Here is a 15,199-nt window from a genome sequence, read left to right as displayed (position 1 = left end):
AAAAGAACAAAATTTTAAAATTTTAAGTAAGTTTTTTTACACTGAATAAATAAAACAATTCCTATTCCGAAGGTAGGTCTTGACTTTCCGTTAGTTAAAAACCAAAAAGGTTTTTTTTATTTATCTTTGCTACTTAACGGAAGTCAAGTTACAACTAATTTTAATTTGGTCTAAGGTTTTTTAACACATCGATGTATGACCACATTTCTATTTTACTAAAAATACAGACTTTTTTTTTCTTTTGTGTCTAAAAAATAAAAACTAAACTTTCATGAAATTACTTATTGTCAGTATAATTGTTTTTTTTACAATTGAATAAAATTTACTCTACTAAATTTTGAAAAGCATATATACAATATCAGAAACGACATAAACTTTTTCAACGTAATTTAGGTTAATTCTTTTGAATTGTTAATGAAATGAAAAATAAAAACAATTAATGAAAACTTATTTGTTTAAGTTCTTTAAAATACTGATGATTGTATTCGATATCTGAGTTTTTTTCATTAAACCAAATTTAGGATGCCTGAAAATTGAACAGCACAAATTTATGCCAATTTTGAAAGCAAACAAAATTTTTCTGAGCGAAGGCTTGGAAAACGAAATCCACTTCGAAGACAAAATCAACGAAAGCAACGCAGCAGCAGCCTACTTCGCGTCACGGCTTTACCGCCTCCCAAAGTTGTCAGAACTATCGTTGAGTTTCTTAGAACACCACTTCTCCTCAATCGCCCACTCACGAAAATTTCGAGAGCTCGACTTCCTTTCCGTCGTCAAAGTGTTTTCCAGCGATCGCTTGAACGTTGATTCGGAGCTGCAAGTGGCAAGCGCGGCAAACAGTTGGCTGTGTCACGAGTTCAGCAAAAGAACCAAATACGCAAATCGCCTTTTGTTCGCAGTCCGTTGTTCATTGTTGTCGGTTCATGCATTGAGCAGTTTGTTAAGTGCAAATTTTTGCTTTGCCGTCAACGATGAGTGTGCTTCTACCATAAAAAAACTCAAAAGTGACAAAGTCGGCTTGAAAAATTCCCCTTCCGCCAGCAGGTACTGCAACCACATGAAATTTGACGTTGTAGTTTGCGGAGGCGTTGACATTAAAGATTGTGTCGTTAGCGACGTGCGCAGGGTCAACGCGAACAACTTGAACGAACCGACCGCCATGCCGAAGATGAAGGAAGGTCGAACAATGTTCCAAGTGGTTTGCAACGACCGAGAACTTTTCGTGCTCGGTGGCAAGGGCGCCGACGGCAACAACGTTCTTTCCGTTGAAAGATTCTCGCCGCTCGGCGGAGCGGGAGAGTGGGCGAAGGTGGGCGAAATGCCCGACGATAACAGCGGTTTCAGCGCGTGCGCTTTCATGGGCGACGTTTACGTTGTCGGCGGCGGGTGGCGAGGAAGAAGGTGCTGGAAATTTTACACGAGGTACTCGAGGTGGAAGGGCGTTGCGGAGGTGAGCCGGGCCAGGCCGCTCTCCGCGTGCTGCGCGTTCGAAGGAAAGATGGTTGTCAGCGACGGGCACGACGGCGTAACGCTCGAATCTGTTGAGGCTTACGACCACGCGGCCGACGCCTGGTCGCCGATGCCCGGCATGGTCGAACCGAGGTGCGGTCACAAGTCGGTTGCGGCGAGGAGCAAGCTTTTCGCGGTCGGAGGGTGGAAAACGAGCAGCGAAGTTTTCGATTCAAACTGCGGCAAGTTTGTTTTGCTGAAGGCGCCCGAAGAAAGCTTCAGCAACATGGTGCTGCCTTCCGGAGCCGTTTTGATCGGCGACAGACTGGTCGTGCTGTACAGTCGTTTGAGTAAAGTGTTCTTTTATGACGTCGTCAATGGAACGTGGGCGTCGGAGTCGTGCGAATGGACAAAGTCCAGCAAGTGGTTCGGTTGCGCTAAAGTTTCCCAGTTGAGGTGAACTTTGTGTGAAAATTTAAAATTGTTTAGAAAGCTGTTCGTGAAATTGCGCATATTTAACTATTACTTATTAGTAATAAATTGTACCAACTTAACAATATTTGCAGTTTGTAAGCAATTTTCGTAAATAAAAAAATATCAAAGTTATTTGTATCTTTTAATTTTTTTGCTAACACCTCAAGAAGCTAGAAGATATTTTGCCACACTAATTTATTTAAGTTGTTTTATTTTACTAAGTTTTATAAACATATATACTTGAAACTAAAAGTTATCTTGACAAGTAGTATAATTCTTAATGATTTATACTCAAGAAGGTAAATCATGTCTATTTGATAGCGTGTTTTTTTTATATGTTTTGAAAGTAACAGAAAAAATTGTGGTAAGTTCCTTTTTGTTTGCACTACAACCTTTAAATTAATATATTAATTCAAAAATTCATATTTTTAAATTGTAGCAACTGTAAGGAAAAAATATTATTCAAACTCATTATTGCTACTAAACTGTGAAAAGACCTGCAAATTTAAAAATATGTTCTAAAATTTCTTAAAGTTAAGCAAATTATGAGGTTTACAGTTTCACAAAGGTGACCTCTTAAAGGCACCCACATAAGTTCTACAATAAAAAACCACAGTTAATTAAAGCTTAAACACGAGTTTAATTGTTTGAATATGCAAAAACTGTTTTTTTTTTTTTCTCAGTTTATAAACTAAAACTTGAAATTAACTTACATTTAAGTAACCCGAAAATTTAAACAAGTAAAGCTTTCAAATTTTTTTACATTTACTTAAATAAGTATGTTGTATAAGAGTATAGAGTTTTTGTTGATAATTTAGTTTTACTTAACAGTTGAGAGTCTAAGCTTTTACACTTACTAACAGATTCGAAGAAATAAAAAAATTTTTCAATAGCATAAATGATTGAGTTGTTAAATGTTGTTTTCATTTACTATAGTTTGCATAGTAACAAAATAATATGAAAAATTATAAAAAATAGAAAAATGCGTTTGAAAAGGCATATTACGTAAGAGGTAATATTTAATAAAAAAATAAATTTCGCTCAGTATTAAGTGAGGCTAGGCTTTTAGGGTGGAGGAGGGGAGGTATGGAACAGCGCCATCGTGCGGTGAAAAAACACGTAAATAAGTTTAATTTTTTTTCATCTAAATCTAATTTCGTGCAGGGTTAAAGGTCAAATGGTGACTCTGTGGCGCCACCTAGCGGATAAAATTTTTCTATTTTCTTTATGCGTACTTGGACACTAGTTTTTTTGTTTATAGTTAGAGCTTTAAAAATCCAATTTTTCGTATGTTTTTTTTAAATAAACGTCTTTAAACTTATTTTACTTGATATACCGGACAAAGTAAAAGTTAAAGTAATGTCTCAACTTCAACAATTTTCCACTAATTAAAAAAATAAATATACGATAAAGAGATTAAAGAAATAAAACATGTAATTTCATAAGATTTATGAGCTAAATTTTAGAATTTTTCGTGTAAAATTTTCTTTTTTTTTTGTTTAAAATGTTTGTTTTCAGTAAAATAGAAACATACTGACAATTTCATTTACTTTCTGCATTACTGTTTAGTATTAGGTCAAAAAAAAGTGTTACTTACTTGTTAGTAAAAGTTATATAAAAAAATTATTTTTATAAATGTTATTAATTTTACTCATACGAAAATCTATACGAAAATTCTAGTTACAAATTAGTTTAGAAAATGCTTTCATTATAAACTTCGAAAACACTTTTAAAGTTCATATCCGATTGAAATTTACGCTAAACTTTTGAAAGATGCAAGTTGATTTTGTCTGCTTAACTTAATATTAATAAGTACAGTCTCTAAGCTTAAGAAAACCTGTATTGTAAGATACTGTTTTGTTCTTTAAGTAAGTGCTATCTTGAAATTAGTTGTCTGTCTAAGTATGAACTTAAATTCTCTAAAAAATTTAGAACTTTTAGTTTCATAATATAAAAGAAAAAATTATGTTTCGAGGTTTACAACAGGCATGAACTTGTTTCGAATAAAATAATAAAAGTCTTGTTCAATGTTTCAAAGTTTAACTAGTAATGGTACCTTTTAACTTACGATGCTGTGCAATATTTTGATACTTCAAAAAACCTATAGATGTCAATGAACAACTTTTTTAAACTTAGTTGAACCGTGTTAGTTAACGTTGTAAAAAAAGGTAGTTAACGATCTACTTCCAGGTGTATAGTTTAAAACAACTTTTTTGCAGTTGTTAATAAAATTTTATTCACTATACGACAAAATCGTAGATCATTTTGCATCGTTTAATTATTAAATGACTTTTGTAATTTTAAGCTTTAAAAAATTGGTAGAGGAATCTAAATATTTTAAAAGACTTTTATTGAAATAACATAATGATATACACAACTTAATGGTTCATTTTAACAAAACAATACTTTAAAAGTTTCAGTTAGTTTGTTTACAATTTCAATGAAGCGCAAATAACAGTTTTAAGAGATTATAAAGTATTATATATTTTAGCGTAAAATCAACATACACATTAAAAACTAAAACTTTTACAAATACTGCTTAGTAAATTGAACAATATTGTCGTTGGTAGGCATCAGATAAATTCAAAAGATAAGTATACTTTGCAACGAAACCCAGATTAACTTTACTTCTAACCAACTATTTCCTGAAAGAGTTCTTTCATTCATTTATAGTATTTGTGTTGCCTACCCGTTTAAACAATGTTGTGCAAACAGTTACGGAATTTATACTTTGAGGCATATAATATGTTGCATATACTGTCGATTGCATCTGTTAGAATTACTGTGATTTCAGTACATTCGAAAAGTTTTTATGGCTTTGAAAAGACCTTTCCTCATTAGTTAAGCCATTTTTCGTATAGTTTCAACTGTTATTTTTTTTATAGTTTGAGTATATACAATTTCAAATTCTTCAACGTATCGTTGCTATTGTTCAGGAATTTTGAAAAAGGTTGGTGTATATTTTTTAATATAAAAATATTGTTTTTGAAAGCTTTAAATTAAATCGTGAAAATATATTAAACTGTATTTTCTAAGTCATGTATAAATAAGAAATTAAAATGGTAATTTTGAATTATTAATCATTATTAACGAAACATGGACCATTTTCAAAGGTAATAAACTGAAGAATACAAACAAGTTAGTACAGGTTTAAGTTGCCAAGACCTTAAAATTTACAGCTGAGACTGTACCAAGACTACGTTTGTAAGAGTTGTTTTTAGATAATATCGATAAAGCATCATGAAAGTTCATTATTTAAACAAATTTTTGTAGAAAAATGTATTCAGTTATTGTCAGTAGTTTAAAAATTTACCAGCTTAGGTATTTCATTTCTAACATTTATAAGTTTTTACACAAAGTTGTGCGATTTAAGTTATTTTGCAACCAAAACAGAAACCTTAAAATAAAAAACGGTTTTAAAGCTCATTAATACATTTAACAAAAGTGTTGCATTTTAACAGACTAATTATAGTTGCATCTTTATGTACTTCGATAAGCAAAAATAAATTTTGATTGAACAAAAATTCAAAGGTTTTATTTTCAATGCGCTCGTGATGAATCAACAAAAGTATAATGATGTTTATTTAAAGACAAAATCATAATTTTAAAAGTCAATTCTATAACTCAACTTATACCCTAATTGAAATAGTTTAAAAGTGCTGCTTTGTTTAGATGAGTATTTGTGTACATAGAAATATTTTTGAAAACAAATTAGAAGTTAGTTCAGCGGTAATCAATAGACATCCACAAAAAATGTTTAGTAGGGCTAACTATCTTCTACTTCACATCAGTCTTAGCGGTTTAAATAATTCTACAGTTTTATTAGACATAAAATCAGACTAAATAAGTTCAACTTATTTCTAAATATGCTAACTTACTTTTATAGAACACAATAAAAGTCATATATTATGATAAAAGTCATTATAGACGGTCTAATAACTTGGATCATTTAAATGTTTTACTATATTTAGAAAAGACCTAACCGGATCAAATTTTTTAACTGCTAGACATTGTACTAGATATCTAGCCCGATATGATTAAACATAATCTTTATTATCAATTATTAACAAGCGTACTCTCATTTTAGGAATCAACAAATTGCGTACATTTTAACTAAGACCCGCGGAACGCTCTTCTAGACAGTAATTCACGCGAGCAGATATTTTAAGAAAAACTTGCCAACAATTTATACAAAACCCCTGTTTTGAACTTTTGTACAACGATGTTTAATTAATTTAGTCCTTTAATAAATACTCGGTCTATTAATATCTTTATTTAAACAAGCCCGGCCCACAAAACAGATTTTTAAAATCAACTACATCTATCAAAAACATTTCAACTATATTTTCACTTATCACATTAGGTAGCTAATGATTATTGTCTTTCAAATACCTAACTATGAATTAAATTTTATGTAGCAATCGATAAAACTAAACTCAAACGCTCTTGTTTTCCTTTTATTTTGAGCTTTACGTAAAAAACCTCATTAACCTTGTAAGCGGAATTTACATTTAATTTATTAGAAATAACTGCTTGAATTATGCGAGAAGAAAAACTTTTCATAACAAGGTAGACATTACTTATGACATTAGCAAACTTTTAAACTAAATTTACTTATATGTATAATTTTAGTAACTTAGGTACAAAAAATCCATTTTATAAATAAACCCTTAAAAGAGCAATCAAGTTTTATCATTTAAACAAAAAAAAAGGCCATTTTAAGTTAATCATAATTTTATTGACAATAACATTAAAAAACAATTAAAAAAATGAAGAAGCTGCCATCATTTTTCGTCTGCCAACTGTCATTTTTCGTCTGCCAAGTTGTTTCAATGTCGTCCATTTCTGTTACATACGTTGGTACTTTTTATGAAATTTTAACTAGTATATCATAAATAAGTAATAAATAACTACATATAACAACCAACTATATAAAAAATTTAAAAGATTATTCACAGTCGTCTCTTAATTTTATTTTAAAATGTTAGTTAAAACTGGCGGAAGTTATAATAAAAGCAAACAAAATTTGTTAAAGTGTACTACTATACAATTTTTAATCATTATTTTTTGTTAAATTTACAAAACTTATTGTAAAATAAAGTTTTATTAAATAGGAATATCGATTACAAACCAGTACTACATAAAGAACATAGTATTAGAATAAAGGCTTCAATTAATAAAAATTAATTATTTCTAACAATAATTCAAGACTAAAAAGTGTCAACACTAACAATTAAACTATACTCAGGGTTCGTGCGCAAATTTTTCTTCATTTAGCCTGACTGGGACCAATTTAGCCTGACATTTTTTCAAAGTAAGGAAAATCCCCTTAGAAGTCATTTTAGATATTGAGGGGTCTTAATTATTACTATTGTAGTCTCCGACTTCAACTAGCTTTATCTCAAAAACATTTTGAGCTTTAAAAATCTGCAAAAAGCAACTCATAGCTTAGTTACAACTTAATAAAATAAGAAAATTGTGAAAAAGGTGATTGACCCCCCTATGCCCTTAAAATAACAAATTCAGTGATAAGTTTTAAAACAAGTGTTATATCTAATACTAGTGTAAAAATTTAATATATATTACTAAACACAATTGTTCAATTTAATTAAGCACTAAGTAAAAACATTATAAACAGAAGATTTTTAACAAAACGACGTGTGCATTGTCGTGTTTTATTAAAATTTAAAATGAAATGCTTGCACGAGTATTGAAATTCAAACAAACAGCTAAGTTGTTGAACTAAACTCTAACGTTTAAAATGTATTTTTTTATGAATTTTCATAATTATGACGTATATAATCTACGCAAAACAAAATAACGAAGATAGAGATTTTAAGCATTTATTTTTACAAATACTGACTGATTTGGTCTCTAATAACTAAATCATTGTTTAGAAATGAATTCACATCTTAATTTGATCTTAAAAAGATTTCTCAATTCTTTTTAATCAAAAATTTTGAAGCATTTGAACTGAGAAAAATTGAGATTCTCAAATTTTTAAATAAAAAAACTGATTTAGCCTGACGTTTTTCAACTTTTTTCAAAAAAACTGATTTAGCCTGACTTAGCCTGACGCGCACGAACCCTGTATACTTTAAACAAGCTTTAAATTATTCTAAGATTCTGGCTACTATGAAATGAACAAAAACTTACTTAAAAATGTTTAACAAGTGATGTAACAATACAAAACGTTTAATAAACTTAAACAATGAGCCAAACGTTTAGCCTAAAATTAAGTTTCGGCTTAACAAACATATTTAATGTCATTTAAATTAAATGCAGAGACTTTGAAAATAATAAAATCTACAATAACCATAAGCAAAATTATTTTTCAAAGGTAAAACTATTAAATAAGTTTAGTTTCTTAAACTTTATCTTTACAGGAAATACCTTGCAATAATAAAAAATACTTTTACTCAGGATTGGCAATAATTTTTTTTAAAGTTTTACAGGTTTTCGTACAAGTTTACAGTTTACGTTACAAGTTTTTGAGTCTACATTTAGTAAAAAATTAAATTTAAGCTCTTAAATTGCATAAAAGTAATACAAAGATATTGTGATTCTACTTTAAATACAAGTATTCTTGTATGATAGATTTTTCGTACTTAGTCTAAGTTTTATTACTTTAAATGTGAATTTGTTTTAAGTTCTAGGTTTTTCCAGTTTTGTTTTTGCCTGGATGGTTAAATTCCAGGCAGCTCTGATTAATTTGTACCTGATTTATCTATTGGAAACTTATTCTAATATGACCAAAAGATAGATTTCTTTTCTAAACTTTTTTTTTAACTATGACGTAATTTTTCAAGATAAAAACTTTAATCTGTTAAATGTATCTTGTACAAAAATCTAAGACAGGATTTAATCAAAAAAGGCATCTTTTATTAAAGCAAACAACAAATAAAATCGATTTCGGCTAACGCTTTTCAACTACTTTTGTTAGCAACTAATTTTAAGATTAAATTTCGAGTACATAAACAGTTAGAGGTTACATCAGAAAAAATCAATTACCACTAATTAGCATACTTGAGCAAAAATTAATTAGACATTCACAATTCATAAACACATATTTAAAACAGTTGATCAGTAATTTAACTAAGATAAGCAACAATAACAAAACAAAAACTAAAATAAGCGATAAATTCAAATAAAATTAAACAAAATTTTAAAAAATCTTAAAAATAAATTTCCTTAAAAATTTCCTTTAATTTAATTTATAACAACATATGAAGATTATAATTATAGTTCTATATGCAACACACTTTTAAATCTAAATACTCAATTCTATAAAAGTGCTTTTAAATTAAACAAAAAACGTCTTGCAAACAAAATCAAGAGTAACTGAAGTATTTTGATAAATACATTTTTTAATTCTTTAAATTACAAAGTAAACTAACTTTTGTATCGTTTGGTCAGTTTAGATCTCGGACCCCTTTGGTTTGCAAAGTTTCTAGTTACTTTTCCAGGACTAGTTTCCTTTGTCACTGGAGGATGTTACGGTTGGTTGATTTCTAAAATATGATTTAATTTCAACTATTTTTATTTTTAACAACTTTGTAAAAAGTTTTCGTTTTTTTTTTTTTTATAAATCCCAAAATTACTATATAGCTAAGCTATTTAAATTGTTAAACCTCTACAAAATGAATATTTTTTTTCTCTAATCACTAAGAACAAACAAGACCTTAATAAACATAAAAATTAAAAACAACTTTATTTACAATTAATGAGCTGGCTGCAACAGTACAGCTTTGGGCTAAGAAGCATACCATTATTTTATATCCCATTAAGAAAAACTAATTTATGCAAATAAGTAACTAAAGTCTGATGAGATAGTACAGTATAACCATGTACCAACAATTTTAAATACAATTCAGCCTAACAACCTCCCTCAACTATACTATTTTTAATCATAAACTGTTTTTTTAAGAAGTCAAACACAAAGTAAACAAATTATTTTAATATTTTTAGTTGTAACTAATATTTAATTACATCACAGTTGAAACAAATAAAATTGTGTTTCTTGAAAAACCTGTATAATAAATGTTCTTGTGTATGAGGTTTTTTTGGTATGATTATCATTTTGTTAAAACAACATACTTAACTTATGCAATATTTCACTTTTCTTTAACAAATAAAAATTTATAGATGTAGAGAGCATTATCAATAAAAAGAAAAAAACTTCAAATATATAATAAGACTATATTTCTACAAACTTAAGATTTGTCACTATTAAATTAATAATTTTATTATATTTCAACATATTCTTTGTAATATTGCACAAAAAAGATTTCATTGAGATATACAGGTCAAAAACTTAAAAAATAAAAGATAAATTTTTTGTGGGCTTTTAATTTTGCCTCCATTAAAAACGTTCCATCTGTAGTTTTTCAAAGTGTTTATACAATGGACAAAGTGCTATTTCATACAAAAACTTTTTTATGTTAGCAGTTAAAATTTTGCAGACATGTTCTTAAATATACATTTATAAACCCATTTGGTTTATATATAATTCTTAATATATAGTTTTATTATACTTATATAGCTCTAAATACTATATAAAAACTTTTGCAACTGAATTTCAACCAAAAAAAAAAGTACTTTTGATTTTTATACTATTATCCATTAACAAAAACATTCTAGGACAAACAATTTTTATAAAAATAATTCTTAAATTTTCAGATGAGTTGATAAATGTACATTTACAAACCAGTTTGTTTTTTATTGTTCTAATTAGCACATTAAATATATTACAACTCTGGAACTTCTTAAAAAACACCTTATGTTTGTCCAATCTGATTTTGTCAAGTTAAAAAACAAGTATATATGTTTTAACAACTTTTTACATAAATGTTTATACATAATAAGTTGCTTTAATTTTATATACTATATTAAATCACAATTATAAATCATACTTGTAAGATTAAGAGCCAAGATTAAGTTAATTAAGGTAGAATGTTAGACACCAATTAGCCATAATTATATTTAGCTTGGCAATATAAAGAGAATTATATCATTTCTAAAAAACATACTACATAAGTTGACATTCTTGTAGGGAAAAAAATTGTTTGAATTGAGTTATTTGAACTTTAATAGAAAAATTCAAATGTTAAATTGTTAGTGACAACAGTGAAATGCTATCGGTGAGCAAGCTTCAACAATTTCAACAAATAAGTTAAGTTAATAGAATTTATCAACTAAAAGAGAATTTGAAGTTAAACAAAAATAATTGGTTAAAAGGAGTTTCTTAAACAATTTCAGGAAAAATGCTGAGGTTTGCAAATAACACTTTAAATAAAATTTTTTTTTTCTAATTTTTTTTTAATTAGCTTTTGTTACCAGAGCAGCCTTAATGTAGTTAGCCTTACAAACCTTAATCTATATAAAACTTTATTGAAACAAACTTATTTACAAAATAGACCTCACAAATTTTCCTTAAGGTTTCATAAAATGTATTGAGATTTAATTTAGCTAAGACCAAAGTTATATAAGTACATTTATTTCATTATTTAGTGATTACATTTTTCAAAACTATCATATCATATTTTATATGATAATTACACAAACTTTATAGCAATAAATATAAATTCTATTTAAAATTTTTTAAACTAAATCTCAATTTTTGAGAAATAATTTAAGACACTATAAACTGTTCAAATGCTTTAGAATGAAAATTCATTAAAAAATATTAGTACTTATAATTCTATAATTCATCTAGTATAACAGTTACCAAATTACAAAAAAAGTAAGAATTTATGGAATAACAAACCTTCACACAACTGTTGGAAATCAATTCTTCCCATTTCATTGCTGGTGGGCATTAGCTAATGAATTTCTTCTTTCATCATTGGTTTACTTATGTAGATTTAATTATATACTGTCGTATATCATAATAATGTTGTTATTTCAAAATTTTTTATTTCATGTTTATGTTTAAACTAAGATTTAACTTTACACATATGAATCTTTCTTAAAACCAGATATGTCTATCTTAAATATTTTATTGTAAATAATTAACATTCATTAAAGAATTAAACTATCCAGCATTGTTAAGTACTATTCTAGATTTTAAAGACAAATTTTGAAAATTTAATACTTTAATTGGTGGCCACAGGATTTTAATAAATTTCATTAAAGTTTTATGATTGACTTCCAGATTTATACAATACAATTTTTTCTATTTACTTATATACTATTAATGCTACTAAAAATTTATTTAATAAGAAAACAAGATGTTGTGTTAAAAATTTTATCAAATGTCATAAATATTTCTAACCAAAACTTTATCTGAATTGACCAAAAATTTGTATTTTGGCTCAAGTTTGAAGGTTTTTTTTTGCCAAAATCAAGTTCATGAGCTGAAAAGAAGCCTGGGGATGAGGGAGGGAAAATAAGGGGGTTCTTAGGCCATAAATTGAAATATGATATTTTAAAACTCATCAAAATCTTTTAACTAACCTGAATTAAACAATGTAAAAGTATAAGCTACTCAAAAAGTCTACAGTAGACAGGGTACCACAGAGTTATGAAACATGTAGTTGTAGATTTAAAAACAATGAAAAACAAATGATAGCTTGTGTTTATGCCTTTTCAAAAGCATTAGTTTATATTCAACATACACCATATTCTAGGTTACCATAAAAAAAAGTAATGTACAGGACTATCTGACCAGGGCTTGTAGTTTTACAAGTCGAAAATATTTTATAAATAAATCAAAAAAACTATTGAACATTAAAAAAAATATTTTAGTTCAAATAATACTGAAAAAGTTTATTTTCACGGCAACTTTAACTGATTTTCGTGACTTTAAACTATTGTCAGTAAGTTGTTATCTGTGAATAATAATTTAATATACTAAATACGTTTATTTCCTTTTTTCCTTTTTAGTTTTTTTTTTAAACTTATTAATGACTAAAATAAAACTTAATGTTTTAAATCTAACTTTTGATTTAAATTTCTTTTTGGTTTTGATTAAACAAAAACAACGCATCTAAGTTTAAAATAAGAGATTGTAAAATAATATTGAAGCATTTTCTTACTACTTGATTTGTAACTAAACATTGTTTTAAACGAGAGCTGGCTAACTTCAAACAACAAGCAAAACTTTGAAAAAGTGTTTTATTTGTATATATATGGTCTGATAGCTCCTAACAAGTTAATTTCATTTTATTTATCAATGAAAAAAATATATAAAAACCCTAAACTTTAATTTATATATTTTTCTTAACTTGAAAAAGGCTTATAAGCGCGCTTTTGAAATGTGTGCTCTAGAATACAAAATATTAAGGCTTAATATAAGCGTGTAATAAATCTTTAATGCTAGAAAACGAATAGAAACCTTTCTAAAACTAAAGAAAACGTTTATCTTTTCTTTCCTATTGAAGTTATTCAAGTGTTGAGTTATTGAACTAATTTATACAGTAATCTTCCTCTTGTTTAAGCAGTTCCAATTTCAATCGGTTCAACATGCAGTTTTTATACATACTGTTTTTGATTTGTAAACAACCATATGGATAGTAAACTACCAGTTTTAATATTGATGAAGTAATTTACAAGTTAGTCATGTTAATATATAAGAAATATTACAACTATTCATTTAAAAAAAACTTTCAAGCTTATACATATTTTCATATATGAAAAATAGTTTAAACAATTACTTAAAAGATATTGTCTTAATTTTGATTTTCCACTTAGAAAAAATTGTCGAAAGTTAAGTTTAAGGCGATCTTTAAGATTTTTTATTTAAGTAAATCCATAACTGGTAAGCAAAAAAAAAAGTACATATAAAATTAAATGAAAAACAATAAAGTATAAAAAATTACAGAAAACTCTTTTCTTTTTTTTATTAAAGTTTTTTTAAGAGCTTTTGTACAATGTATTTCAACCCATATAATATCATAATTAGAAATATAAATTAAATATATTTTTGTTTTATAACCTTGCTTAATTTTAAATTTGAGAACATAAAACGTAAGAACTAGAATAAGTTAATAACTACAGTACTAGGCTTTGAAAAATGAGAGCTTGTAGTTTTGTTTTAACAGCTAAACAAATTTATAAAAACTAACTTTTACAGGAGTCTTACAAACTTTGTGAAACACAATCCAATCATTGATTCTCAAGTAAAACATTGTAGCCTCTCTTCTGCATTAAATGAACTGCTAAAAGTGGGTTAAGGTTTAAAACGTAGATACGAAATTTCAAGTCTAAATACAACTCATGAAATGCTAGTGAGAATAGAAAGAAACGAAAACGTTCAGAATTTACAAATCAATTTACAGTCTGTGCAAGTACGTCGACGAAAGCCCGTTTGATGACGTCATCAGCGTGATAGAAGAGCTGGTCATGCAACCTGATGAAGTTTTATACGAAAATACGTTGGGTTCCATCAAAAAACAACAACTACTTTATAGGAGAATAAAAAATGGTACAGTTGAGTTGAAAAGCAACTTTGTTGTTTCGAACGAAACTGAAAAAAATGTCATGAAGAGATTAAAACCAGCGAAAACGAGAAACAAGAAGTGGAAATTGGTAATAAAAATATATCTGATGACGTAGAAAACGTAGTGAAGCAAAACAGAATCGGTTTAAGTTTAGAAAAGGGGGTTTGTGGCTTGAAAAACTTGGACAACTCATGCTTTATGAACTGTGTACTCCAATGCATGTTTAAAACGGTTGAACTGGCAAAGTATTTTAAATCCAATGACTACAAAAAAAACTTGAACCGAAACAGTAATACAAATGGTAGACTTGCACAATGTTTTGCCGTTTTGTTGAAAGGATTTTGGACCGGTCAATATAGCTATCTAGAACCAATAGACTTCAGAGAGTGCTTTAAAGAATTATCTGTAGAAGAAAATCTAATGGACGGTGGTCCGCAATGTGCTAAACAATTCTGTGATTATTTTTTGAATGACGGTTTGCACAATCATCTAAATTCAGAATTTGATGGCCGCGGTGAAAATATTACGTCTGAAGTCCAAAGAATTTTTCAACTCGTAACAAACAAACCTTGTCCCGGTGATATGTATTGAAACTCAAACATGTTTGTGAGACTTGTGCGTGATGAAACGAAAAAAACAGGTGAATATTTAGACCTAGAACGTATGTTAGCACTAAAATATGGTGATCAACAAAGTAACCATAAGACCATCTCACGACTGCCACCAGTTATAATTTTTTTTTGTTCCTCGGACAAACATAAATGACCGAGAAAAAATTAAGTTCCCTGTGAACGGCCTTGATATGAACGCTTTTTACGAAGGACATGAAGAAATAG

At 28.0% G+C, this 15,199-nt stretch overlaps 1 protein-coding gene across 1 annotated transcript; it reads left to right on the top strand.

Annotated features, from left to right (window-relative positions):
- Window positions 1–550: 550 nt before the first annotated feature.
- Window positions 551–14,922, top strand: LOC145841856 (kelch-like protein 35). The gene is made up of 3 exons (XM_082949145.1): window positions 551–1,905; window positions 14,202–14,451; window positions 14,863–14,922. Exons 1-3 carry the CDS (start codon window positions 551–553, stop codon window positions 14,920–14,922), a joined length of 1,665 nt encoding a protein of 554 aa, XP_082805271.1.
- The last annotated feature ends 277 nt before the right edge of the window (window positions 14,923–15,199 follow it).

The sequence above is a fragment of the Thalia democratica genome, chromosome 1, assembly GCF_965202585.1.
Source record: "Thalia democratica chromosome 1, ktThaDemo2.hap1.1, whole genome shotgun sequence".
NCBI lineage: Eukaryota > Metazoa > Chordata > Thaliacea > Salpida > Salpidae > Thalia > Thalia democratica.
The sequence above is the reverse complement of the archived record's forward strand: the minus strand, read 5'-3'. Positions and strand labels throughout refer to the sequence as shown.